The sequence below is a fragment of the Podarcis pityusensis genome, assembly GCF_964106645.2.
Source record: "Podarcis pityusensis genome assembly, chromosome: 8".
In the NCBI taxonomy this organism is placed as follows: Eukaryota; Metazoa; Chordata; class Lepidosauria; order Squamata; family Lacertidae; genus Podarcis; species Podarcis pityusensis.
Window position 1 is genome coordinate 1903375 of NC_138033.1, and position 26969 is coordinate 1930343.

Sequence of the window (26969 nt, forward strand, 5' to 3'; positions counted from 1 at the left end):
AGGGGAGGGAGGGTTAGAACGGAACACAATGGCCAAGTATTGCCTTTTTGCCCTCCCCCCTCCCCCCCTCCCCAAAACTAAGTGAGCATGTTTCCAAGGAAGGAATTATCCCTGCCAAGTCTGGATTAATCATCATGCCAGATAGGATCCCCAGATAGACTGCTGCTGTGCCTGGTGCGTTCCTCACCCAAGAGTTTCCTGGAGAAGCCACTGAGAAGCCTCCTAGTCCTTTGCCCTGCCCAGCACAAAATGCCTTTTCCATTCAGGACACCGAGAAGGTAATGCACAGTGGCGGCTGCTCACATTCCCAGCTCCCTGAAGGAAAACTTCGTAAGGAGCAAGAGGTGCGTCACCACCAAACCGGCAAACCAGCCCAAGATAAGGAGGGACTTGCAGGCATGGGAAGGGAGTCCAGATTCCAGGTACCACCAGCAGTCATTCGGCATTTCTAAAACCTGGATCTCTGTGAAATTTTTGGCTTGTCTTAATTTTGTGCAGATGATGAATATTGTGATTCCTGCACCATTTTTTTTTTCATGTACAACTGACCTACCTATCCAGGATGACTGAAATAATACCCACTGGGGCAGAGGTACTGGGAGCGGAGAGGTGTTTAACCATCGTCTTACAAAGTATAATGGATATATTTAAAGTATTCTCAGTTCTCTCTTCAGCTCAAAGCTGGTGCTGTAGTTTCATATGAGCAAATAGTTCGGCTCAAGGTGTAAATAGGGAGTCTCTTTGTAATGCGCTCTCTCTCTCTCTATATATATATATATGTAGAACTCCCCAGCCCAGCAGTAAATGTCAGGGTGGCCAACTGTGTGTACTCACCTGTGAGTTGACGTCCTCACATCCTCAGGTGTCGCGCCAAAAGATGAGGTTAAACGCCTCTGAGGCCAGGAGTACAGTTGATTTCCCTAACAGAAATTGTTTGGAGATTGCCTCTAGGAACACTATATTGCCCCTTTCTGCAGCCTCCCAACCCTAGTTTGTTAACCATTAGTTCCCGAATAAGCATAAATTTTAAAAATGAAGACAGACGTTGAGAAGAAGACAGCAGAACTTGAAGATGGGCTCTCCTCCCTCCTTAAGGTTCCTCCTTTCTCTGTCCTGAATGAGAAGAGCTAGTCTGAGGAATAACCACTCTTAACAGGGGGTTTTTTTTGCCCCAAAGACACAGTGCTGTGGTGCAGCTACCAATGATCTGACGGTATAAGGCAGCTTCCTATAGGAGGGATGGAGTAGCACTTGAGAGAACTGGAGAAGGACAAATCACAGGTGAGGGTAGCACACAGCTGGCTGTTCTCCAGATGGTCTCGGGTGCCGCTCCAAGAGGGGGACCATACCAAAGCAAGTCACCTCCACCCAAGAAGAGGTGACAGTTTGCATTTAAAAAAAGAGTTCAGTCAATTTAGTTTTTCCATTCAGTTTTCCCAAACTGAGCTAATAAATTTAATGTAGAGTAGTACCAAGGGACGCGGGTGGCGCTGTGGGTTAAACCACTGAGACCAGTACTTGCCGATCAGAAGGTCGGCGGTTCGAATCCCCGCGACGGGGTGAGCTCCCGTTGCTTGGTCCCTGATCCTGTCCACATAGCAGTTCGAAAGCACGTCAAAGTGCAAGTAGATAAATAGGTACCACTCTGGCGGGAAGGTAAATGGCGTTTCCGTGTGCTGCTCTGGTTTGCCAGAAGCGGCTTAGTCATGCTGGCCACATGACCTGGAAGCTGGACGCCGGCTCCCTCAGCCAATAAAGTGAGATGAGCGCTGAAACCCCAGAGTCGGCCACGACTGGACCTAATGGTCAGGGGTCCCTTTACCTTTACCTTAGCTGATAGTACCACACACCCAAATGCCGCCTCTACTGAGGCAAAGGTATTCTGCGATACCACACCAAGAAATGATGACTGTTTAGATGTTCAGCATCCGTCTCGGGCAAAAATCCAGGATTGCAAGGCCCAGAAAGCTGCCCCCCCCCTGGAGTGCCTTGTGGACTTCTAGAATGCATGGCTTTATCTGCCTTGATACGGATGCTGTTGAAGCCTTTCCGCATGTACGTACCTTGCAAATGACCAATAATGCAGGATCTCTTCTACAAGGAATCTTAATGTAGCGTGTTCTACACTTTCCCCTATGGATATTGAGTCTGAAGACAATGGTGGCAAGACTGGATCTTGAGAATGGTGAAAAGGGGAATTCGCTGTGGGCTTGAGGACATCTTCTCCTTAGGAATTGTACCACAAATTTTGGATTGGACAGAAAGAAACCCAACTGTCAGAATCTTCTAACTTTTGAAAGGTGTACCTTCATATACAGCCAACAGAGTGACACTGAGCAAAGTGGCTTAAATTGATGGATGGTAATGGATTTGCTTGTAAAAGGGTTGATTTCAGCAGGTAACCAACCTCAGATATGCATATGACACAACCTTGATGGCAGAAAGTGAGGAGGAATTAAAGAACCTTTTAATGAGGGTGAAAGAGGAGAGTGCAAAATATGGTCTGAAGCTCAACATCAAAAAAACGAAGATCATGGCCACCGGGCCCATCACCTCCTGGCAAACAGAAGGGGAAGAAATGGAGGCAGTGAGAGATTTGACTTTCTTGGGCTCCATGATCACTGCAGATGGTGACAGCAGCCACGAAATTAAAAGACGCCTGCTTCTTGGGAGAAAAGCGGTGACAAACCTAGACAGCATCTTAAAAAGCAGAGACATCACCTTGCCAACAAAGGTCCGTATAGTTAAAGCCATGGATTTCCCAGTAGTGATGTATGGAAGTGAGAGCTGGACCATAAAGAAGGCTGGTTGCCGAAGAATGGATGCTTTTGAATTCTGGTGCTGGAGGAGACTCTTGAGAGTCCCGTGGACTGCAAGAAGATCAAACATCTCCATTCTGAAGGAAATCAGCCCTGAGTGCTCACTGGAAGGACAGATCTTGAAGCTGAGGCTCCAAGACTTTGGCCACCTCCTGAGAAGAGAAGACTCCCTGGAAAAGACCCTGATGTTGGGAAAGATGGAGGGCACAAGGAGAAGGGGACGACAGAGGACGAGATGGTGGGACAGTGTTCTTGAAGCTACCAGCATGAGTTTGACCAAACTGCGGGAGGCAGTGGAAGACAGGAGTGCCTGGTGTGCTCTGGTCCAGGGGGTCACCAAGAGTCGGACACGACTAAATGACTAAACAACAACCACCTGTGAGCCAGGGGAAGGAGACTTTAAGAGTCAGTGTACACAGGGGTTGTATGGAGCGTCCCCATGCCATGTTTGACATGTTTTCCCACAAGGTGGTACAGCTGCAGTCAGACAGAGGGGGAGTTGATCTACATGGATCAAGCACCAGGATTTGAGACTGGAAATCCAAGGGAGTTGTACAAATTACACAACACCATTTATAGTCTGCACCAGTCAGCTAGAAACTGGAATGAATGCCTGGATAGTACTTTGCAATCTCTTGGGTTCAACAGAAGTGTGGCAGACAATTGCATGTATATCAAAGGGTCAGGAGACAAACATGAATGTTGTTTATCACTTGTGGATGATATGTTATGTGTCGTAAAAAAGCTTTGCCACTCAGCTCGCTCTGAAATTCAAAGTGAAAGATCTATGAAGTGTGCAAACCTATCTTGGGGTATAAGCGTACAGAACCAATGACGAAAGTTTTCTTCTCAGCCAAAAGGGTGAAATTGTTCAGTTACTGGAGAGATTTAATATGAAGAACTGCAAAGGAGCAAGGACTCCAGCGGAGGCTGGTTGCCTCAAAGGGTTATAATCTGAGGAGAACTCAAAGTTTGAGCAACCAGATCTCTATCGTTCAGCAATAAGTAGTTTGTTATATCTATCTCAGTGGAGCAGACCTGACATCTGCTGTGCAGTAGGTGTCTTCAGTAGGATAAAGCTAACCCAACCAAAATGGGAAGGCAAGCTGTTAAGCGTGTTCTTAGGTATCTTCCTCAAGTGATGAAATGCTGGAATGTTTTACAGTGACTGGGCTAATTTGCCTGATAGAAAGTCAATAAAGTTGTACCTTGGAAGTCAAACGGAATCCGTTCTGGAAGTCCGTTCGACTTCAAAATATTCAGAAACCAAAACACGGCTTCAGATTGGCTGCAGGAAGCTCCTGCAGCCAATTGGAAGCCATGGAAGCCGTTCGGCTTCAAAAAATAGTTCACAAACTGAAACAGTCACTTCTGGGTTTGCGGCATTCAGGAGCCAAAACGTTCAAGAACTAAGCTGTTCAAAAACCAAGGTACGACTGTAAAGTAAAAGGTAAAGGTAAAGGACGCCTGACGGTTAAGTCCAATCCCGAACAACTCTGGGGTTGCAGCGCTCATCTTGCTTCATTGGCCGAGGGAGCCAGTGTACAGTTTCCGGGTCATGCGGCCAGCATGACTAAGCCGCTTCTGGTGAAACCAGAGCAGTGCAGGGAAATGCCGTTTACCTTCCCGCCGGAGTGATACCTATTTATCTTCTTGCACTTTGACGTGCTTTCAAACTGCTAGGTTGGCAGGAGCAGGGATCGAGCAACGGGAGCTCACCCCGTCGTGGGGATTCGAACCGCCGACCTTCTGATCGGCAAGCCCTGGGCTCAGTGGTTTAATCCACAGCACCACCCGCGTCCTGTAACTGGACTGTAACAACTGTAACTGGACTAGTAATACAGTTTGGAGGTTCCCCGATAGGATGGAAATCACAAAAACAGGGTCTTGCAAGTGTATCCTCCACTGAAGCCAAGTACTGTTCTCTGAGTGAGTTGTGCAGTGAACTGGTCTATTTTAAGCAGTTACTGATTGACATGGGAATGAAAGGTGAATCTCCAGTAAAGGTCTCTATTGATAATCAGGCACGTATGCCGTATCTCTTGCTAAATCTGATCATTTTAAAGGAAGATCAAAACGTATCAAAATTAAATATCAGAATGTAAAATGTACAGTAATGTGGCACAGAATGTAATTATGTCAGTGTACTGTGAAAGGAACCAGAATGTTGCTGATGCAATGACAAAACCTTTGACATTCCTGAAATGTAAAATGATGGTTGAATGCTTAGATGTGGAAAACCATACTAAGTAAGCACTCTGTTTATGCTCTGTAAATAGTTGTTCTGAAAAGACTGAGAGGGGGTGTTGGGGATATTGGTCATACGTTTTCAGAAAAATGTCTGAGAGTTTCCGTATGTAACACGAAGCTCTGGCCATGTAGCAGGATTGTTTACAAAGGTGCAGAGATGACAGTGAAATTGTGGGCATGCACATTGCATTATTTGAGTGACTGAGAGAGTTTCAGTTTTGGTCTGCTGAGAGGATGCTAGCAGTCTCTGTATATAGCAACTGTTAAGCTTCATAACAGGCAATAAAGCTGCCTAGAACAATCATGTGTTGCTCATTAATCAAGAGTCAGGGCCATTTCCTCACGCTTTGCTGCTGACTGTGTTTCAACTCTGCTGACACATGGGAGGAAGCGTGCAGGGCAAATCTGTTTATGGCAGCCTTCACGCCATAAGCCGCCACAGTACTGTCCCCCATCACTTGGTGTTTGATTTAGACTTTTCTGGAGGTCACCTTCCAAGAACACCAGAACATCACAGATCTTCACTTTGGTTGGGTGTCCTTGCACTATCTTTACATCCTCCATGTTGCATCATAAGGCCATGGGAGTTAAGACTACTTTGGTGTTAAGACTACCATTGCATTGTTAGAGCATTGTCCAGGCCAATAAGATGCTACAAAGATTCCCAATGGAAGAATAGTGCAAAGGAGTCCACTTTAGACACTTGAGATAAGAAAAGTACTGCTACTGCCTGTGACTACCTCGTATTTATGTAGTGATTAGAGAAAAGCAATGCCTTGCCAACATTTGGCTCCAGTTTTGCTGCTGCTGAGTGAGAACTTGCTTAGATGCTTCTTCCTGAGGTGGTTCTTGCTCAGCACCATTCCGTTTGCTGCTGTCATTGGTGTTCTCCTCTCATTAGGTCACAGGTATCAAGGTGAAGCTGCGTAGCAGGGCAGGCTACTTTTGCAATCAGATATTGGCTACTGCCCGTTGTCTTCCCAGTAGTGATGTATGGAAGTGAGAGCTGGACCATAAAGAAGGCTGATTGCTGAAGAATGGATGCTTTTGAATTCTGGTGCTGGAGGAGACTCTTGAGAGTCCCATGGACTGCAAGAAGATCAAACCTCTCCATTCTGAAGGAAATCAGCCCTGAGTGCTCACTGGAAGGACAGATCGTGAAGCTGAGGCTCCAATACTTTGGCCACCTCATGGAAAGAGAAGACTCCCTGGAAAAGACCCTGATGTTGGGAAAGATGGAGGGTGCAAGGAGAAGGGGACAACAGAGGACAAGATGGTGGGGCAGCGTTCTCGAAGCTACAAGCATGAGTTTGACCAAACTGCGGGAGGCAGTGGAAGACAGGAGGGCCTGGCGTGCTCTGGTCCAGGGGGGTCACAAAGTGTTGGACACGACGAAACAACAACATTGGCTACTGCCAGAGCTCATGATCTCAACACCAGGTGGAGCAGAAATAGCTTCAGTGGTGGATGGGCTGAGTTTTCTTCTGTTCCAGATGTGTGTAGACTCCAAACATGTTTAGCTCTCAGTATTGAAATCACTATTAACTTGAACAGACGGAGTTAAAGACCCTGAAGTCATGAAAAGGTTAGCGAGGGACAAAAAGCAAGCTCCAGCAGCAGTGGGTTTGCTTTTTCTCCCAGCAGCTGTTTTGCAGCATGTCTCAATTGAAATCTGAAACATGGAGGTTTCCACTGATTGGGCATGCTCCCAGCCCAAGACTGATGTGGGGCAAAAACAGACCCACTCCTGAAGACACTCATCACCCCTTTTAGGGAATGCAGCAGGTTTTAGTCTGGCTTTGGACATAACGGCCGGGTTTACACATAACGTTAAGCCATGGCTTGTTTAACAAACTACAAGTTAAATATGAGTTGTCTTACAGGTGATCAAACAAACTATGGTTTCCTTCTGCTCTTACCTTGTGCCTTTGTAGCCTGGTCTGGTGGCCAAACAAGCTGTGGTTAAAGGAAGGCTTGCCAAATCATAACTAAGGGAACCAAAGTTCATAAGTCAACAACAAACCATGGCTTTATCTCATGGTCTCTTGGCAGTAAGCAAGCCGTAGTTAAGCTTCTGGGACAGGTTTGTGCACTAAGCCATAGTTTAGGGTTATGTGGAAGCCAGGGTCCTGCTGATTCCAGTAGGCATATAATAACTTTCCAAGTTTTTTAAAATTCACTTACCAAAGTGCTTGATCTTTTGAGAGTCTCACTTGAAGGAAATGCACGCAAAATCCTGCTCACTTTAGAGCCAAACTTGGAGATGTTGTACATCCCTATTGCTGTTAAAAGATATGTTTATGTCTGACTTTCTCTTGCAACTGGGCAGGGATCAGCAATAGTTGAGAGATGCAGAATAATGTATTTAGTGCTCCCATGGTAGAGTGATCACTATTCTCAACATGCTTCTGAACATCGGGCAAGATCAGATATTGAGAACACCTCTCAATGGAATAAAACTGATGTTCTCTTGTATGACAGCCTTATCCTTATTGGCACAAAGTCCTTTTACAACTCTTGATCTCATGAAATCGTCCAGTTCCATTTTAACCCCCATTCAGAAGATCTGGGTTTTGCAAGTTGCCTGATTTTTGTGGGTGTTTTTTTTAGTTCACAATACATTCGTCTTCCTTCTCAGTCCTGGAACTAAGACAATTATAGAACAGTCCCACCCTCTTCCGTCTCTGGTCTTGTGGGCTTGTCTCTTCTGAGTGGTACCCTCCAATAGCAAGTCGTTTTTTGGTGGGGTGGGGGGCAAGTACTTTGTGCTAAGGGATATTACACACGTTTCATTGGTGAACTTACAAATTCTTTCATGCGAGCTGGCCTTTGCCAACCTGGTGTCCTCCAGATATTTTGGATTACAGTTCCCAGTGCTTATGGGACCTGTAGTCCAAAAGATCTGGTTGGCAACAGCGAGTGTAACTGAGTGTTCTCCATATTTCAGGGAACCAAGACCACCTCCCTCCTACTTGGCCCTGAGGAGACCCCCAGAGCAGTTGCCATGATTCTAGGGACACTGATGATGCTGGGATCATCTCTGGACCACTTTACCCCATTTAGACTGATATCAAGTAGCCTGAATGATAAAATGTTGATTTGGCTGTGAACAGAGCCTGTGAAATCTTCCTTTCCAGTGGTTACTGGCAGGGAGGAAAATGAAGCTATTGGAGACGGAGGTTTTTGTTTTTCTGCCAGGGCTATGTAAAAAAGGTAAAGGTAAAGGTACCCCTGCCCATTCGGGCCAATCTTGCCAGACTCTAGGGTTGTGCGCTCATCTCACTCTATAAGCCGGGAGCCAGCGCTGTCCGCAGACACTTCCGGGTCACGTGGCCAGCGTGACAAGCTGCATCTGGCGAGCCAGCGCAGCACACGGAACGCCGTTTACCTTCCCGCTGGTAAGCGGTCCCTATTTATCTACTTGCACCCGGGGGTGCTTTCGAACTGCTAGGTTGGCAGGTGCTGGGACTGAACGACGGGAGCGCACCCCGCCACGGGGATTCGAACCGCCGACCTTTCAATTGGCAAGTTCTAGGCGCTGAGGCTTTAACCCACAGCGCCACCCGCGTCCCCGCCCGGGCTATGAACGACTCACAAAAAGAGTATTTAGTTAAGTGATCACTGCCTAAGCACTTAATTCTCGAGATCTATGTGTTAATCAATTTGGTTTGGGATGGAAGGACCAAAACTTTCTAAATGTCTTACACTGAAATATACCTGTTACATTTGTTGTTGTTGTACCACTATCCCTATATTTTGATTTTGCACAGTGTAAGTTTGACATACTCATAGATTGCTATGGTTTAGGCTGTATGTACAGTAAAACTATGAGTTGTAAATGTTTGGGGAAATTCCTATGGAAAAAAAGAGAATGCTATGTAGAACAACCTCTAACAAGGTTTATGTGCATGCCTGAGGTCTTTTTGAAATTTCAGTGTATAAATTTCCTCTTAGCTTACACAAAATAAAGAAGTTATGTTAAAAAGAGTCTCTTCTGAAGATGTCATAGTTTAAAAATGTCCAGAAATGAAAGATAATGCTGCTGATGTCCACCCCAAGCCTGCAAAGTTTAAGGCTTCAACCCTAGGAAAAGAGGGGAAGAAAACAAAACAGGAGAGAGAGAGGGAGAGATGGGTTTCTATACACCTACTCATGGGAGCTACCACACTCTCATTGCACTGTGCTGGTTCTCTGGGATCTGGCTGGAGGTGGTATGGTATTGCTTGGCCATGTGCAAGATGTGAGAAAGAAAAGATAGCTGATGTGGTCAGAGTTGATGCTGCTTACAGCTGTGTGGTGAGGTAAACAATGACTTAGGAGGAAGAAGGGCTCACTTCCCACAGTACTCCTTGGCTCACCTGTCTGCTTGAACACCCTGCCCTCTTCAGCTGAGTCTGTGCAGGGTTCCTAGAGGCAGTCTCCAACCAATTTTCCTGATGCAGCCTGCCTCCTACAGTCCCAAGAGGGATTTTAGCACATCGTTTGGAGGGACACCTGAGCCAAGCTGGAGAAAGAAACCTTGGACTTACCGTGGAGGTTCCTTGGTGAATGGAGGGTATCCTGGGCGGGTTACTCCTGCCCCTTGCTCTCATGTAGAGGACCATGTAAATCAGCAAACTTTATTCCTTCTGGTGAGAGGTGCCCTCCCCCATTTGGGGATATAACGAAGCTGGTGTAACTGTCACTCTACAGCTGGAAATAATCTTCAAAACAATAAAACTCCCTGAAGCCCTAACAGAGAAAAAGAGGGCCAGGAAGAGTGTCAACTCGAAGACTCAAGCTGCACTGCACTAAAAGCTCTGTGGCCCAAAGCCCCCTCCACCAATTGCCACACAGGTGAGCTTAGCATACCCTCATCAGGTCCAAAACCCAGACGCCTTGGCCAACAAGAGGATGATTACGATGGCTTTTGCCTTTTTTGATTTTTCAAAGCGGCTGGGCTGGAGAAAGCATAGAAAGTAGAATTGTGGATATATTAGGCTAGTTGCCCTTTCTGCTCCTTTCGTTAAAAATCTTGAGGTAAAACTGCTCAATTTGTTGCTTGCTGATGACGTACATGTACAGGCTATTGCCCTGTATATACATTGACACTCTATTCTCCTGGACTCACATCCGAACACCCCGCTCCAGGATATCCTCTTCCGCTGATAGGGGAAGAAGCATTGGGACTACTGTGAAGGTGTTTTCTCATCAGTTGATGATTCAACATCTTCAGGACGTTCTAGGCATAAAGCAGGTACCTCTGGCGGAGATGTTCTCAAAAGTCATCCTTCTAATTCGAACATAACTCTGTGGAAGGGCAATCTTGTCTTCCAGGCTTAAGGAGAAATAACTTGTTGGAGTAGCTACCTCCCAAAAAGCTGAAGATGAATCTTGGATGTCTTTGTTACATACTTCTTCCAATGAAGTTTGAAGGTTCATTGCTGTCAAAGCAACCACCCACCCCCTTGTGGAATGAACTGTGCCCCCAGAAGGGGCAGGTAATGGCTACACCTTGGTGGCATCATGCTGCTACAGAGAGTGAGAGGCAAGAGGTGCTTTGAGTACACAACAGTATTGAAACTGAATCCTGTTTCTCCAGCAACATCATTAAGAAAACTAAATTTATAACATGACACCTCTCAACAAACACAACATGAAATCAAACACAACATGAATGTTAACATAATATCTTACATTAACCACACCACCTTAACTCAATTGATGAATCCTTTTTGAGAGAAGAAACCTGTCCCTTGGAGAACATGTCAGTTCCTAAGTTGATTTCTCCTTTTGATCTTATGACTGCTGAGGTCTTCGGCCTGTTCTATGCTTGCTTGGGAGAATGGTAGTGGTCTAGGTTCTATTTTGGAACCTCTGTTTTCCTTGCATCAGAATTGAGTACAAGGGGTGAAGGAAGCCATAGGACACCTCACGGGTCATGCAATTTTTTTCCTCCTTGGACAGATGGCAAGGTTTCTTTTTATCTTGGTTTCTACCAACACTTCCCCCACAGCTTGCTCTCCAAATGACAGAGTAAGGTTGACCTTGGAACCATAAAGCCTCAGAAAGCTTCAGCAAGCTTGTGTGCAACATTTGGTCCCCTGAAGGAAATCACTGGCCACAAGGACAGATATTCCCCAGAAAAATTAGAGATAGCAAAAGCCTACATGAACTTGGTTGTCTCCCATCCGTGGGAAGAATAGTGCCCAAGAGTGCATCCTCCATTGCTGAGGAAGGGAGTGTTTCCATATGTTTGACAACTCCTTATACATGAGGGGTGAGCACCAATCCCTGTTTATGCTCTTAACTGAAGGCACTGGGGAGAGGAATTATATGGCCAAGGGAGGGGAGATGGGGAATTTCTGGGCTGCAGGCTCTACCACTTGCTCCAGAACCAGACACCACTTTGATCAGAAGACCCCAAAAAAGGTCATCTGTCTGAAAAAGTGGAGCAGGACTTTCATCCTTGGGTGTTCTTCTCTGTCCAGTAGGAGAGATACCCCAGGGTCATCATCACCACTGAGGGTCTCCATGTGCAGAGCTGTCAGACTGCCGGGCCATTGATACATGAGTGGTTATACAATCCCTGGATGGAGAAAGACCATAATTCATGCTGCATAGCAGCCTTTCTGCTACTCCTGGGGAGCTGCACTCTACTTATTTTAAAATTATGTATCTTATTTTTTGGGGGAAAGAAACTAAAAGCAAGCTACAACAACTATACATCAAATCAAATCCACAAAATGCATTGCACACAAAAATACGAACAACATAGAAAACTAGAACTCCCTAAAACCAAAGACGACATTGAGAGGAATGACTGCCATGTTCCAGATGGGTTTGGTGCCAGTGGGCAATGAGTGATTGGAGGTGCCACCCTCTGATCAGGATGCTACGTCTTCTAGAATGGGCATGGGCTGCTGCCTCCGTCAGCTCAGCTGAGCCTTCCATTGGGCTCTCCTTGATGTCTTGGCTGTGTATGCCTTTCCCAGTTCTCCCAGCCCTAGTGAGGCCTGGCAGGTATTTTTTCTCCATGTCGGGGATAATATGGGTCAAATGAAAACAAAAATTCTGAGGCATTGTACTAAAAAAATGAATGCAGGGTGATGGGGGGAGCTTTGCGCATGTCCTGCCCCCCGTGGAACAGGCAGGACCAGAACGGCAGGGTTTCCCTCTTACCACAAGGGATAAAGTTTGCTGATTCACATTGTTCTGCCAGGAGCAAGTGGGAGATATAACCTGATCCAGTATACACTCTATTCACGGACGGAGAATTTCATGTTGAGATTCTTGATCCTGAAATGTTAAGGCTTGCATTTTTTTTAAAACAGAAGCTTTTGTACCATCCTTGTCTGTGACAATTAGACTCCTGTATTACACTGCTACTTACACATATTTCTACAAGAGAATCCCATCACTTTGAACCAGTGTTGTAAGGTTTAATCTCAGCAAAAGTATGACTATGGATGGGTAAATTGTTTTATCCATTCGAGGCATGCATCAAGGAAAATAAATAATTATTTCGGCTTACCCACATTATTTGTACAAGAGCTCGACCGTCGAGACTTCCTGTAGAACTCATCTATTGCATCAGTGTAAAAGGAGCCATGCACATTCAACTTGGATAATAAACCTCTTTCTGCTGCTATAGTGGAAAGCCAGATAGCCACTTTTGGCCCCTGTATGTTTCCTGCCCCATAATGTTAAATTGTGAAACTCACCAATAGCAAGTTTTGAACATACCCTGCATCACACATGAGTGCGATCCCAGGTGTGTGAGCTACAGTCTGTTCTGGGTCTTGGCCATCGGTCAATACCTGTTCACAGTTCTCACATTGATGTCCAAATTAATTAGAAGTTAACATCAAGGAGGGGGCTTGTATATTCAGATAATATTAAGAGCCACTTTTTACTTTTTTCGGTATAAGAGAACAATCTCAGGAAACAGCCGATTTGGTCACAGATCTACTGACTGATATCAGTCAGTCAGGTTTGCCCTTGCTTGTAGACGCTGGCCATTAAAACATACCAATTGTAAGGATTAAACATAGTAGCATAAAAAAACAAACAAACCTACAACCCTAGCAAAATTATTAACATCATGGCCTGAAACTTGTAGTAAACCCAAATTACTGTGCCTTTAAAAAATCACTATCCAGCTTGCCTAACCAGTTCTAGTCACAGAACTGAATAGATTTTACTCGTGTTTTGAAACATGTGTGTCATGCATCTCACACCCACTTTGTCATGTTTGGCTTAGATAAACCAGTTGTTTGTAACATCAGTCATGTTTCATAGTTAACAAATGCATGGACTTCCAAAATCCGCAGGAGTGCGATACCTGATAGCTGCTTCTTTACGAGAACTGAATCCTTTAGTTCCACCTGGCAAACACATCCTTTTAACTGTGTCTTCAATGGCTCGGTCCATTGGTATCCTTCCAAAGATAATTACGTTGTCCAATCTGTTCAGAGCACCCACCACTTTGGAGGGGTGTGTGTGTGTGACCTGATAAGTTTAACCTATCTTTCAAGTACAGCCAACTTGTAACTTACATTTAACTACGTGTTTGGCTGAAAATAATAAATAACAGGGTGGGCATCCGGGGGGCAGCCGTTGGCAATCCCACCCACCATTGCACTCGCCTTGGGAAAGCATTTGGAGGTGCAGGGAGAGTGTACAATAGCCTTGGGAGAGTGCATGTGGCCTTGGGAGAGTGTTCGGAGGTGCAGAGAGTGTGTTTTGACTATATGCAAGTTTGGCTTTAAGTACCAGCCCTGGAACATAACCCCTGTGTAAGTTGAGAGATGACTGTACCATGGAAGGTAATGACAGTAGTTGATCACATCATACACAAAACACCAGGGAATTATAGTTTCTATGGCTTCAAAATGTGGTTTTCAGTTCCCCTCCCTTGACACACCAATTAATTTTTTACAGAAGGGTTACCAAGTCAATATATAGATAAAAGGTAAAGGGACCCCTGACCATTAGGTCCAGTCGTGGCCGACTCTGGGGTTGCGGCGCTCATCTCGCTTTATTGGCCGAGGAAGCTGGTGTACAGCTTCCAGGTCACGTGGCCAGCATGACTAAGCCACTTCTGGCGAACCAGAGCAGCACACGGAAACGCCGTTTACCTTCCTGCCGGAGCGGTACCTATTTATCTACTTGCACTTTGAGGTGCTTTCGAACTGCTAGGTTGGCAGGAGCAGGGACCGAGCAACGGGAGCTCACCCCGTCGCGGGGATTTGAAATGCCGACCTTCTGATCGGCAAGTCCTAGGCTCTGTGGTTTAACCCACAGCGCCACCCGCGTCCCATAATATATAGATACTCCCCCCATAAAGACATGTTACCTCTGCTTTCTCACATATGCTGAAACTGATCACACATTTTGATGTGGTGTTGCACATTATACCTTTCTGCTAGTTTTACTTCAGCAGCTTCCATGTCTTCCCTAACTTTCCTGAACAAAACAGGGAAATCCATCCTGCATCACCCTATGCTGAGTGTGTCCATTGATTTGTTTGTTCCTGCATGTAATGATCCCTTGGCAAAAACTCGGTGCACATCTCTCTAAGGCTATAAAGCACTTGCCTACAATACTTAATAGGGCACACACTGATGTCGAGCAAGACTCAGCCTCTGCGAATGATTGGGCCCATAAGTAAAATCTAAAAAACAAGAGTTACAGCTTTGGGGTTTGTTTAGCATCTTTTCAGCGATACCCTGCCCTCAATTTTCTCATTATGTTATAGATTTTTTTCTGGTCAATTTGAACCCCTTTTGGGCAATGTACAATGTATAGCCCCAAACTGAATATTACATGTTTTCTTTTTAAAAACACTAGGTGTTATGGTAGCAGCTACTCATTACTGAAGGTCACTATGACTAATAATTTTATTAGGGTCATAGGCATGGGGGAAAGCTACTTTGTTTAATCCTTCAAAATGATATTGATCATTCCTTTTGGCCTATATACTAATAATGAAATACATCATTATTGCTAGCCATCAACTGTTAGAGGTTTATCATTATCATAAAAATTTATATACCTCCCTTCATCCAAAGAGCACAGGGCAGTTCACATAAACGTACAAAATGAGAACCCAAAACACATAATAAAAACAAGAACAAGGGAAAACCAATAACCTCCCTCCCACAAAGACATTTAAAGGGACATAGAATGTTAATCAGCCAAAGCACAGTAGTACCAATCAAGTCTACTAGTTATAATATAATAGCCTTGCCTGTAATGCTTATCAAATGGGCTCGCTGAGATTAATTGGGCTTGGATGCATGAAAAAAAACATTCAGTCTAAAAACTTACTGGAGGGGCTTCAGACAAGTAACACTCTTGCCCACTCCTCTTTTCTACAAGGTCCTTGTGTGGCTAAACCAGGCTTCCTCAACTTCGGCCCTCTAGATGTTTTGAGACTACAGTTCCCATCATCCCTGACCACTCGTCCTGCTAGCTAGGGATCATGGGAGTTGTAGGCCAAAAACATCTGGAGGGCCGAGGTTGAGGAAGCCAGGGATAAACTAATCCATTTCAACTCCTTGGAGGAAGGATTAAATTTGTTATTGCAATCTGTGGCTTCCAACAGGGTGAATTCCTTGGCTATTTTTGTAAGGGAGGGAAAAAGCTTTGGAGCAGAGATTGGGGAGCGACAGGGTGGACCTCACAACAGCAACCACATGAGACTAGCTCAGTCACATACACATCTCCAGTGTTGTTTATCCCACCAGCTCTCAGAAATGCCTTTGAGAATTTTACACTGAACGACCAAAACAAGGACTGCAGCTGAAGGGTACCCAAACTTTTAAACTGGAAACTCAGAACTTGTTGCCTAAACATTTCCATTTTCATAGACACTTTGGCCTCGACCCTAAAAGTATTTTCAGAGATCAGTTACCGTAGCAAGCCTGAATACCTTACGTATGTTGTTTTCTGCAGGGCTTGAATAAAGAAGCACGACATGGTTGTATATTTTTTAAAATATGTCAATGGCATAGTTGTATTTGATTTGCACAATATTTAGTGTATTGGAAAGTGTGATTTTGTTTCCATTAGTTTTAATTCTCACACTGTTGAAACTTGGATAATCCCTCGCTATATCTCAAGAGTTCACTGCATCAGTCGAGTAGGTAGCTTGGCAGGTAGCAATCAGAAGCAAGCAAGAATCAGGGACGATGAGCTTGTCAGGTGTCAGGACCAAGGACAGAGCATGCAGGTTGGATAGAGAGCGAAGGCCAGGAAGCAAGTAGCAAGAAGCTTATGGAGCAGTGAATTACAGCTTCAGGGAGATGTGTGCTATCCATCATTCTGCCCGGACACTGGGGTCCAGATCCGAGGGCCTTCTGGTGGTTCCCTCATTGCAAGAAGCAAAGCTACAGGGAACCAGGCAGAGGGCCTTCTCGATGGTGGCGCCCGCCCTGTGGAACGCCCTCCCACCAGATGTCAAAGAGAAAAATAACTACCAAACTTTTAGAAGACATCTGAAGGCAGCCCTGTTTAGGGAAGCTTTTAATGTTTAATAGGTTATTGTATTTTAGTGTTTTGTTGGAAGCCATCCAGAGTGGCTGGGGAAACCCAGCCAGATGGGCGGGGTGTAAATAAATTATTATTATTATTATTATTATTATTATTATCCTGGCAGAAAACTGATTTATACATGAAATTTGGCAGTTCCTGCGTTGGAGCGCCTTTGCATTGAGTGCCTATGTCAGATCCATTCATGCACTGTTTTGTTGCTGTTAATTATACGCAAAACTATATGCAAAATGTATGTATGATATATTTTTACACAAACATCTACATACAATAAATATGTGCTGGTTACTTTAGGAAACCTGGAATGTATATGCATATTATAATATGAATATGTGAGCATGTTTCATGCTTTTAGCAGAACCAGTAAAAAAACAACTTGCTTTTCAATGAGATTGAAGTGCAAGATGGGAATTAGAAGAAAAAAAAATCTGTGTGGATTAGTGTAACATTAAGATTTTTATAAAATTCTACCTTAAAAGTGTTTTCCTTGAAAAGGAAGTTGCCCCTTGAGATGTGATTTAGTGGTAAAGAAGTTCTGCTGAGCCACTTCAGGGCTTTTAAGCTAGTAAAAAAAAAAAAGTAGATGGTTCTTGATTTCCAGTGTATTTCATGATGTAATATTTTTCAAGGGAAAAGATTATTCTCTAGCAATTTATAATTTATTCCTAAAGCATAGTAAGAAACTGCTCAGATATCATTCAGCAGCTGCAGCTAACTCAGGCAGATTTTTAAAGTCTTTGAAGACTGTGGCTGCATTCATTGGAAGGCTGCACCGCGGCAGCTGGATACAGCCAAATGACCTTGCTTCAGCAAGTATTCCTGTTGGTTTTTTACCTGCAACTCTGGCTAAGAGGTGTGAGTGTCATTAAAAACAAGAAAGGAGGCAGAAAATGAAAGATGGGAAGAGTGAAATTATTTGTCTTGAAAAGGTGGATGGAGAAAAGGAAGCCAAGATATACAGTGGTACCTTGGAAGTCAAACAGAATCCGTTCCAGAAATCCGTTCAACTTCCAAAATGTTCGGAAACCAAGGCACGGCTTCCGATTGGCTGCAAGAAGTTCCTATAGCCAACCGGAAGCCCCATCGGACGTTCGGGTTCCAAAGAACGTTCGCAAACCAACACTCACTTCTGGGTTTGCGGCATTCAAGAGCCAAAACGTTTGACTCGCAAGGCATACGGGATCCAAGGTACAACTGTAAAGGCATGCACCCATTCACTCAATCTTCTGTCAGCCAACACTTGCTCTGAGCAATATCCTGCCTGAGCAGACAGAGCTTCGAAGGCTGCTTCCCCCAGGAACAGCCAACATTTTGTTGTGGGGCCCTGCTTGTGTTTAATAAGTTGACACCATGAGCCCTGGGGCAAGACAGAACTGGCACATTTTCTGATTCTGCTATTGGATTGTGTATAGTTATACCATCAGCTGTGAACCTGACATGACCATTTGATCCGTATGGCAGTGACTGTCATCTCTGACCCTGAGCTAGTTCCAGGGTAACAGAGTGGGCAGGTTGGAGGAGTGAGCATATATTCATTACCTCGGTTGCATAAATGCACTGCTCCATCTGGTCTGGGATGATATAGATGGGGTGGTAGGTGCCTTCTTTGGGGTATCCAGCAGGAGCAATGGACCGGATGGGCTCAGTTTTTTTACTGCGGTAAAGGGAAAAAGAAGCAAGGGGTGTGTTAAAAACTGGAGGGGGGAGCTTTGTTCCCTCCCAAAATATGTGGGAGCGGGATGGTTAGGGCCATTCATCAGCAAGTGAAAAAGAAGACATTCTGTACAGCATACTCAACTGGCAATGTATACAAGTCACAGTGCTAAGTGGCAGTGGACTCTGCCTCCTAGTAAGCCTTGATGATGGTGGCAACTTTCAATCCAGAAATTAAAAAACTCAGTTCTCATCAAGACTTTATGGCACCTTTGATCACTCTTGCCTGCTTAAACACCTTCATAACACACACCTAGCAGACTCTCTTTACCCACTGAACAAGCATACAGGCCTTGGCTTTATCTTTGCTCCTCGTGTTTAAAGTCTGTTATCAGCTCATGGCAAGGGAAGTGTTCTCTTGTTGCTACTCTGGAAAGCAAGGGTGAGGTGAGAATGAGCAATGAATAGAAAATAATACAAAAAAGGGGAGTGTTTACATACTCAACTGGTTTGAGAGGGCACATTCATCATGGTCTAGTCTTGTGCCATCAGACAGATTTATTAATATTTATGAACATTTTAAACTCTTCAATATGATAAAATCATAAATAAATAAAAAAGCATATATTTTACCAAATCAGATCTCCCAACTGCTTAAATTTGCAGCTCAAAAGCTGAGAGTGGTCCAGTGTGCATAAAAACAAGTTGCGAAGCTTTCAACACTATCAGCCAGGGTGTCCTTCTGAAGAGGCTGCCAGAGTTGGGTGTGGACAGGATCTATTGCAGTGGTTCTTCTCTTACCTAGACAGCTGTTTCCAGTTGGAGGTGCTGGGGAATTTCTTTTCAGCCCCACTGCATCTTCCCTTCAGTGTACTGCAGGGTTCCATATTCACTCTCATCCTCTTTGTGAAACCACTAGGGGACAGTGCCCCTTGAAGTGTGGTGTTTGGAGTGTGTCCTCCTCAATATGCAGATGACATACCGCTTTATTTCTCCTCCTTCTGGAGCCCTGTGAGGCTGTGGGTAGAGGCAGCTCAAGGCATCTTGCCGCCTGAGGTTAAGGACCATATGGCTCCACCATTTCCATTCCATAGCTTGGTTCAACACTGCCAGCAGCAACACATGACATTCTCATGGCAGCTGTGAAGCTCCTCTGGCCTCCAGGCCCAATTTGGCTTGCATGTGGCCTGTGGTTTTTCCCTAAACCACAACCACCTGTCCAGAACCTGATGTCGTGTGACTGGAATCACCTGGCATGCTGGCACGATCTGTGTGCTAAGATCAGCAGGGGAGGTTGTTCTGTTGCCAGAAGTTCTGTTACCTTTTAGTAGACCTCCAAACACTCCTTCTAATAGTCCTACTTTTTTCAAATGTCCCATTCAATCATCTACTCCATGACTGAAGAGATTATCCACGGGATGACCTCATTTTACATACACAGTGAACACAAATTGTTCCTCTTTGTGGCATGTTTGGGGTGAAACCTCCAATACAGTGTAGAATAACCCCTACACTTCAAAAAACAAACACCATGGACTTTGCATTCATGGGTCTCCTGTAATCAGGGCTTTTCCCAGCCAGAACTCAATTTCTGCACCTCTCAGGGATGGTGCCGTTATAAGACAACAAGGGAGGCATTCATGGTGAGTTTTGGCACCTCTTTAAGAATAAATTTTATTTATACCCCATCCTCTCCAGCCAGAGCCGGGCTCAGGGCAGCTACCACCAATAAAATCACAGTAAAAACATAATAGGGGAAAAAGGGGGGGGGGAGGAAAAGGGGAAAAACCCTCCAATTTAAAATACAGGTTAAAATGCAATTTAAAATGCAGCCTCATTTTAAAAGTAGCCCATAGATCAAGACCATAAGGGGAGGGAAAACATAAGGGTCAGACTGAGTCCAAACCAATGGCCAGGTGGAAAAGCTCTGTCTTGCCGGCCCTGTGGAAAGATGTCAAGTCCCACAGGGCCCTGGTCTCTTGGGACAGAGCGTTCCGCCAAGTTGGGGCCAGTACTGAAAAGGCCCTGGCCTTAGTTGAAACCAATCTAACCTCCTTGAGGCTCGGGACCTCCAAAATGTTGTCATTTGTGGACCTTAAGGTCCTCTGCGGTGCATACCAGGAGAGGCGGTCTATTTTTTTCCAGAAAAATAGCATTGCCATGACTAATTAGAAACACAAAATTTACCCCTTGGTATCTACTTTTGAGAACAGAGCATTTTAGAGCTAGTTATCTGACCAAACGCTCCCCAGCTTCCTTAATAAATGCTTTTATTGTGTTGCATTTACATGTGGTGCCCATTGTGGTCTTGGATGGCCTCCACAAGAAGGTCCTGTACACAGACACACTTTGTATTTGTGGTCAACCTCAGGTGGAATACATCACTGATTATCTGTTAGCCTGTGAAGGGAAGTTTTCTTTCTGCAGTTCTCTTACTGCACATAACTGTGGCATTGTGGGAAGTCTTGCTTCTTTTCTCTTGCATTCTGGGAAGTCTCGCTTCTGCTTCTGCACATACTGTTCCAAACACACCAAGCCAAACACACCAAGACATTCTCTCATTCTTCAGTTCATTTCAAGTTCATGAACAAAACAATATGGTCTGTTCTTAAAGCATAGCTGACCACATCTACGGAACTTCATTATTATGTTCTTTCATGTTATAATCAATCATTAGTAGTTGTTTTAGTCATGTTATATTAATCTTTAGTTATAATTTAATTATGAGGATTCATGCCTGTCTAGTTCCAGCCCCATTCCTCATCCTTTGATCTATCAGTAATAAATGGTTGTATCTAATTCCCGCCTTGTACCTATGTTAACCAATCAGCAACAAGATGCTTTGTGTTTGTATCAACCAATCAGCCACAAGCACACCTGTGGCAATGTTTGTAATATTCAATAAAAGAGAGTTCCCGGGGCTTGCCCCGGCAGACGCCTCTCATATGACACCTGCCACTCGTCTGTCGTGATTTCAACCCAACAAGCCTGCCCATTATATAGAGACTCAAGAGATTGCTTTCTGAAACCTTTGTTCACAAAAGCAAATAGGCACACCCCAGCAGAAATGGTCCTGTTTCTTTTGAGTGACAATAATAGCTTTGTAAAACACTGAGAATGGCATACTATACACTGGCTGCAAAAAAAGCAAACCCCATCCTCCACCATGTGGCAGCCCTTAAGATAGTTGAAGATCTGTTAATTTCAGTGGGTATACTCAGAGAACTTAGTTGGAGACAACCCATAATTTCTACCATCAAATACATGATGGGGAAGAGAGCAGCCACTGAGAATACAATATCTGGCAATTTTGGCTGATTTAAATCATCAAGGGGAAAAACTATTTTGAATTATTGGCCTCACTTTTAATTATTTCATCTATTATTTGAGTTACCAAAGTGTATTATAATTAGTAGCTATAACCATATAACCATATTCATTCATAATTATACTACCGACTCTAATTGCAGAGAACATGCCGTCCCTAAGCATAAATAAGGTCGCATAGATGGAATACTGGATGATGGCTGTGGTAATTTGCCACTCTGGCCTTCAGTATCAAGCAGTTATATAAACTACAGGTTTGTATAAAATGACAAGACTAAAATGTGGTGTTGTTTTTTTTACAGTTCTTTCTTTATGAGAAAAAGCTGCCCAATTATATAGTCTTTTATAAGTTACTTAGAGCGTCATAAATTCAGTTGATAGATGTCTGCATTAAATTCAGATTTCATTTCAAACCAGGTTCTTTTTAAAGAGAAAATGGCAGCCGAAACCCCAAAACTTTCATTAAAATTCAATTTTTAATATATTTAAACACCCAATTTATCATCCTGATATTTGACTACTCCTGTAGAGTGTCAAGAAACAGGGAAAGGGAGATAACAGCAACAGTTAAAAGGTTGCTGAACTACAACTTTCAACAGCCCCAGCAAACATGGCCAGTGATGATGGGAGTTGCAATTCAGAAACATCTGGAAGCCCAAAGGTCTCCCACTCCTGTGTTAGATCATGCGACGGTTGCCAAACCATCTTGTACTGCCCTAGAAAGCTTTCTGCTCTGCTGCTAATATTTAATGTTTTGTTACCTTGCTAGTTGGTCTACAAGATAATATGCAATTGACACATGAGACACTTCAAAGCACATCTGAGCTTGTCAATTTTGGGTCTCTGGTGACTGCTGTTAATGGGGGAGAGAAAGCTGAAGGATAAAGCAATTGTCAGCTCTAGATGATGTCAGCTTCACACTCACATTTTAGAATGTAACAGCAAGGACCAGTTTAGCTTCTCTTTGCAAAAATAATTCCCCTAAATATGTGAAATCACTTTGCGATTTCACCTCCCCTCTAAGTTCCAGTTCCCCTCTAAGTTTCACAATACATACCACAAAATAAATTTGGAATTCAATACAAATTACTTTCCTGAGCTTTCCAGGGCTAAATTGAGTAATAACGCCAGAACAGAAGCTCAGTTGGCCATACTGGACAAAATGCAAAGAGCTGCGCAGCTCATTCCATAAGCTAAAGGGGGCTTTGGACACGCGCTCCTCCATCAGGAAAGTAAGGAATTAAGAACTGTCTCGCAGGGACACATCAAGATGGGTTCATATTCTAGCCCATCCTTCTGTTTCCAGAAGGGACCAGGCAGATACCTCCAGGAAACTCCCCAATAAAGCACATCTTTGTCCTCAGTATCTGGCGCTTAGACATAAGCTGCCTCTGGGCATAGGTGCTTCATTGAGCTATCATGATTAGTAGCAATTAAGACACCTTTTGTCAACATGATCAGCCACGTCTGCTCCACTTGTAGAGAAATCTCTTTAGAGCTTGTTTATGAAATGCTGACTCGAAAATGCTATTACTGCCAGACTGGGTCACATTACTGCAAAGGCACAATTGATTTAAGAAGAATGGGAGGTGGAAACAAGAAGAATCACCGACGAAAGAAGAGTGGCAAATGAAATTAATGAACTATGCAGAATTAGACAAATTGACAGGAAGGATTCGAAACCTGCGGGACCAGAGATTCTTAGAGGACTGGAGTAAATATTTGAACTATCTGAAAAGCAATTGTAATAAACAGATTACGCTAGTAGGACTGCAATAAGTTTTGTAAGGAGGATTATGCGAAATATTGCAAGGAAGATTATGAAGAGAATATCAGTTAAGGATAATTAAAAGTGATAGAGAAATTAAGAAATGCAGATTAAGTGATAAAGAATGGGAAATCTTCAGAGGTAGTTGACGGAAGTCTAAAAAACTCTATAAGATAAAAATATATGTTAAATGACTGTTGGAAATGATATGTTAAAAAATTAATAAAAACGTGTGTGTGTGTGTGTATATATTTATATATATATATATATATATATATATATATATATGACGAATGGGAGGAATACACATAGAACATTCTGCACTTGAATCCACATGGATTTAGGAAGGAAGCACTGTGGAGGAAAGGTTAATAGGAAGTATCTGAGGACTCATGGATCATTTCTACTGGGAAGGAAGGTGAGGGAATGCCACATACATTTGCTATTCCAAGATAGCAACATGGATATGTGATTTTCAGAAACAGGACTGCAACAGCAGAAGGGAAAAAGACAACCTGTAGGAGCCTCCGCCCCTTGGGATATCCCTGATCCTTTCCCCAAATTTTCAGTTTTCATTTTATTTCTCCTCCTTCCTTGCACGACTGTTGTGGACGCTTCAGCGTCCCAATTTTGCAATTGGTTAGCCCTTAAGTAACTGAAATGGTTCAAAAGGGGTCCCTGCTGTCAACATAGCAGTTTCTTAATGCTTAGCAAATAGGTGTCTTACTTTGGTTCAGAAGGGATCCCTGCTGTCACAATTTCTACCAGTTAGTTTCCGGGCCCAATTCAAAGTGCTGGTTTTGACCTATAAAGCCTTAAATGGCTCAGGACTGCCGTACCTCAAAGACGCCTCTCTTTATATGAACCCACCCAGACCCTGAGAAGTCTGGAGGGTGGCAACGTGAGAACGGGCATTTTCTGCAATAGCTCCCTGCTTGTTCTGTCACCACAGAGGTTCCACTAGCGCCTTCATTATGTATCCCGGCCAATGCACCAAGAAATGTAGCCTTATTGGAGTTCACCAATTGGGTCTGCGTTGCTCCCAGACAGGTGGAAGGAAGTCAAATAACACCGAGGGTTGGTTCAGAGAAAGAGTTCTTTATTTCTGCTCTCCGGAACAGCAGAAAGGCACCTGCGTGGTGTGTCCACAGCAAGTCCAAAGAAATGAGAAATTCCATGCAGTATATATATCCTCCAGGCACCCTCTCCCTCCTTCCCCAGGAATCCAGCCACGTCAGCCTATCCATGCAGGTTGACATCACAGAGGTTCCTGCTCTGGCACTCTTAACCATAAAAGGGATTTCCTTCCCGCACTCCTGGCCATAAAAGGATATTCCTGTTCCTACTCTTATCTTGGAGCCAGAGGTCACCATTTCCGAGAACACACTCTGGCGTTGTTCCCAGACTTGGGTCTGTGCGTCTTTGTGGTCAGAACATAAGATAAGGCACAGACGTGTTTTCTCTGTTCTACTGGTACAGTCAGGGTCATCCTTGACGTCACAAACTGATAAAGGAGAGAGCTGTGTTCGTGTTATGCATTTGCTCAACGGCTCAAGTTTATGCATTTTAGCTAAGGAAAAATAGGGATTTTGGTGCAGTTTAAAACTGCCTGCATAGTCAGTTTTGGGTTTGGGAAACCCATTCCTTCGATTATACACCTTTAGGCATCAGGCGAAGATGCTCCTCTTTAACCAGGCCTTTGGCTGATCGAAATCCAATGGCCTGTTTAATGCATTGTGGAAGGGTGGATTATTAGTTTGTTTTTGTTCTTATTTTTACGATGTGTTTTGTGATTTTTATATTGTAATTTTAAGTTGTGAACCGCCCTGAGATCCATGGGTATAGGGTAGTATACAAATTTAAATTATAATTGTAATAATAATTGTTGAAGGAACAAGAAGCCCCGACAATAATGGACTGGCATTACAAGCTACAAGAATGTGCTGAAATGGCGCAGTTAACAAATACCCTGAGAGGCAATTCAAAACAAAAACTTATGGAAAAGTGGGATAGATATAAAACATATGTTCAAAAATACAGTAAAGGTTCACTATCTATGCTAGCATTTGATTGACGTTGGAGTGAGAATGAGTCGAGAAATAAGACTAAGAGCACATATTGATATAGGAATGTATTAGATAAAATGTAAAGAAATATACAATAATAAGAGTACATTCATTTGTAAAAAAGGAATATACAACGGGATAGACAGGAAGTCTAGTGTGTTGTTATGTATATGATATTTTTGGGGGAAATTGTTTTTGTTTTTTCTCTTTGTTTCTTTTTTTATTTCATTTTCTTTCTAGGTATATAAACTTTGTATATAATTTTTGTATACATATTGGAAATTATATTATAGTAAGTGCTGTAATCTTGCCAACAAAGGTCTGTATAGTTCAAGCTATGGTTTTCCCAGCAGTGATGTATGGAAGTGAGAGCTGGACCATAAAGAAGGCTGATCGCCGAAGAATTGATGCTTTTGAATTCTGGTGCTGGAGGAGACTCTTGAGAGTCCCATGGACTGCAAGAAGATCAAACCTCTCCATTCTGAAGGAAATCAGCCCTGAGTGCTCACTGGAAGGATAAATCCTGAAGCTGAGGCTCCAAGACTTTGGCCACCTCATGAGAAGAGAAGACTCCCTGGAAAAGACCCTGATGTTGGGAAAGATGGAGGGCCCAAGCAGAAGGGGACGACAGAGGACGAGATGGTGGGACAGTGTTCTCGAAGCTACCAGCATGAGTCTGACCAAACTGCGGGAGGCAGTGGAAGACAGGAGTGCCTGGCGTGCTCTGGTCCAGGGGGACATGAAGAGTCGGACACGACTAAACGACTAAACAACAACAAGTGCTGTAATGTAATATGACGTTTACCGATGTAATATAAGAGTGTTAACAAATACAGTGGTGCCCCGCAAGACGAATGCCTCGCAAGACGGAAAACCCGCTAGACGAAAGGGTTTTCCATTTTTGAGTTGCTTCGCAGGACGAATTTCCCTATGGGCTTGCTTCGCAAGACGAAAATGTCTTGCGAGTCTTGAGATTTTTTTTCCGCTTCCCCCCCCTTTATCTAATCCGCTAAGCCTTTAATAGCCTTTTAGCAGCTAATCCGCTAAGCCTTTAAGCCTTTAATAGCCGCTAAACCGCTAATAGCGCTAATCCGTTAAGCCGCTAATAGGGTTGCTTCGCAAGACGAAAAAACCGCTAGACGAAGACTCTCGCGGAACGGATTAATTTCGTCTTGCGAGGCACCACTGTAAATAAAATGCAAATTCAAAAAAATAAAAATAAATTATAATTGTAATAATTCTAATACTAGGTCACAGGGATGCTCTGAGGATAACACAGGGAAAAGGAGACCAATGAATGCCACCCTAAGTGGAAAGATAGAATAGATGTAAACAAATAAAAAAGTCTGTCTCCAGCCTGCCTGCCCCCAGTTATGAATTGGGACAGGGGACAGGTTTGGAATGAGGAAAAAAGCCTAACCTAAAAAACAAAGAAGAAAAGACTCTAGAATCCTAGAATAGCATTTTTTTGCTGCTGCATCACACTGTTGACTCATGTTCAGCTTGTGGGCCACTAAAACCTCTAGATCCTTTTCACATGTACTACTAGTA

At 43.8% G+C, this 26969-nt stretch overlaps 1 protein-coding gene across 2 annotated transcripts in view; it reads right to left on the reverse strand.

Moving 5' to 3' along the window:
• Positions 1-16722: 16722 nt before the first annotated feature.
• The window catches only part of DLL3 (delta like canonical Notch ligand 3), a 157342-nt gene continuing 147095 nt past the window's right edge, over positions 16723-26969 (reverse strand). For both annotated transcript variants that reach the window (XM_081018900.1, XM_081018899.1), the window contains one exon: positions 16723-18258. In XM_081018900.1, coding sequence (XP_080875026.1) covers positions 18072-18258 — 187 coding nt within the window. In that variant the 3' untranslated portion in view covers positions 16723-18071. The remainder of the gene's footprint in view (positions 18259-26969) is intronic.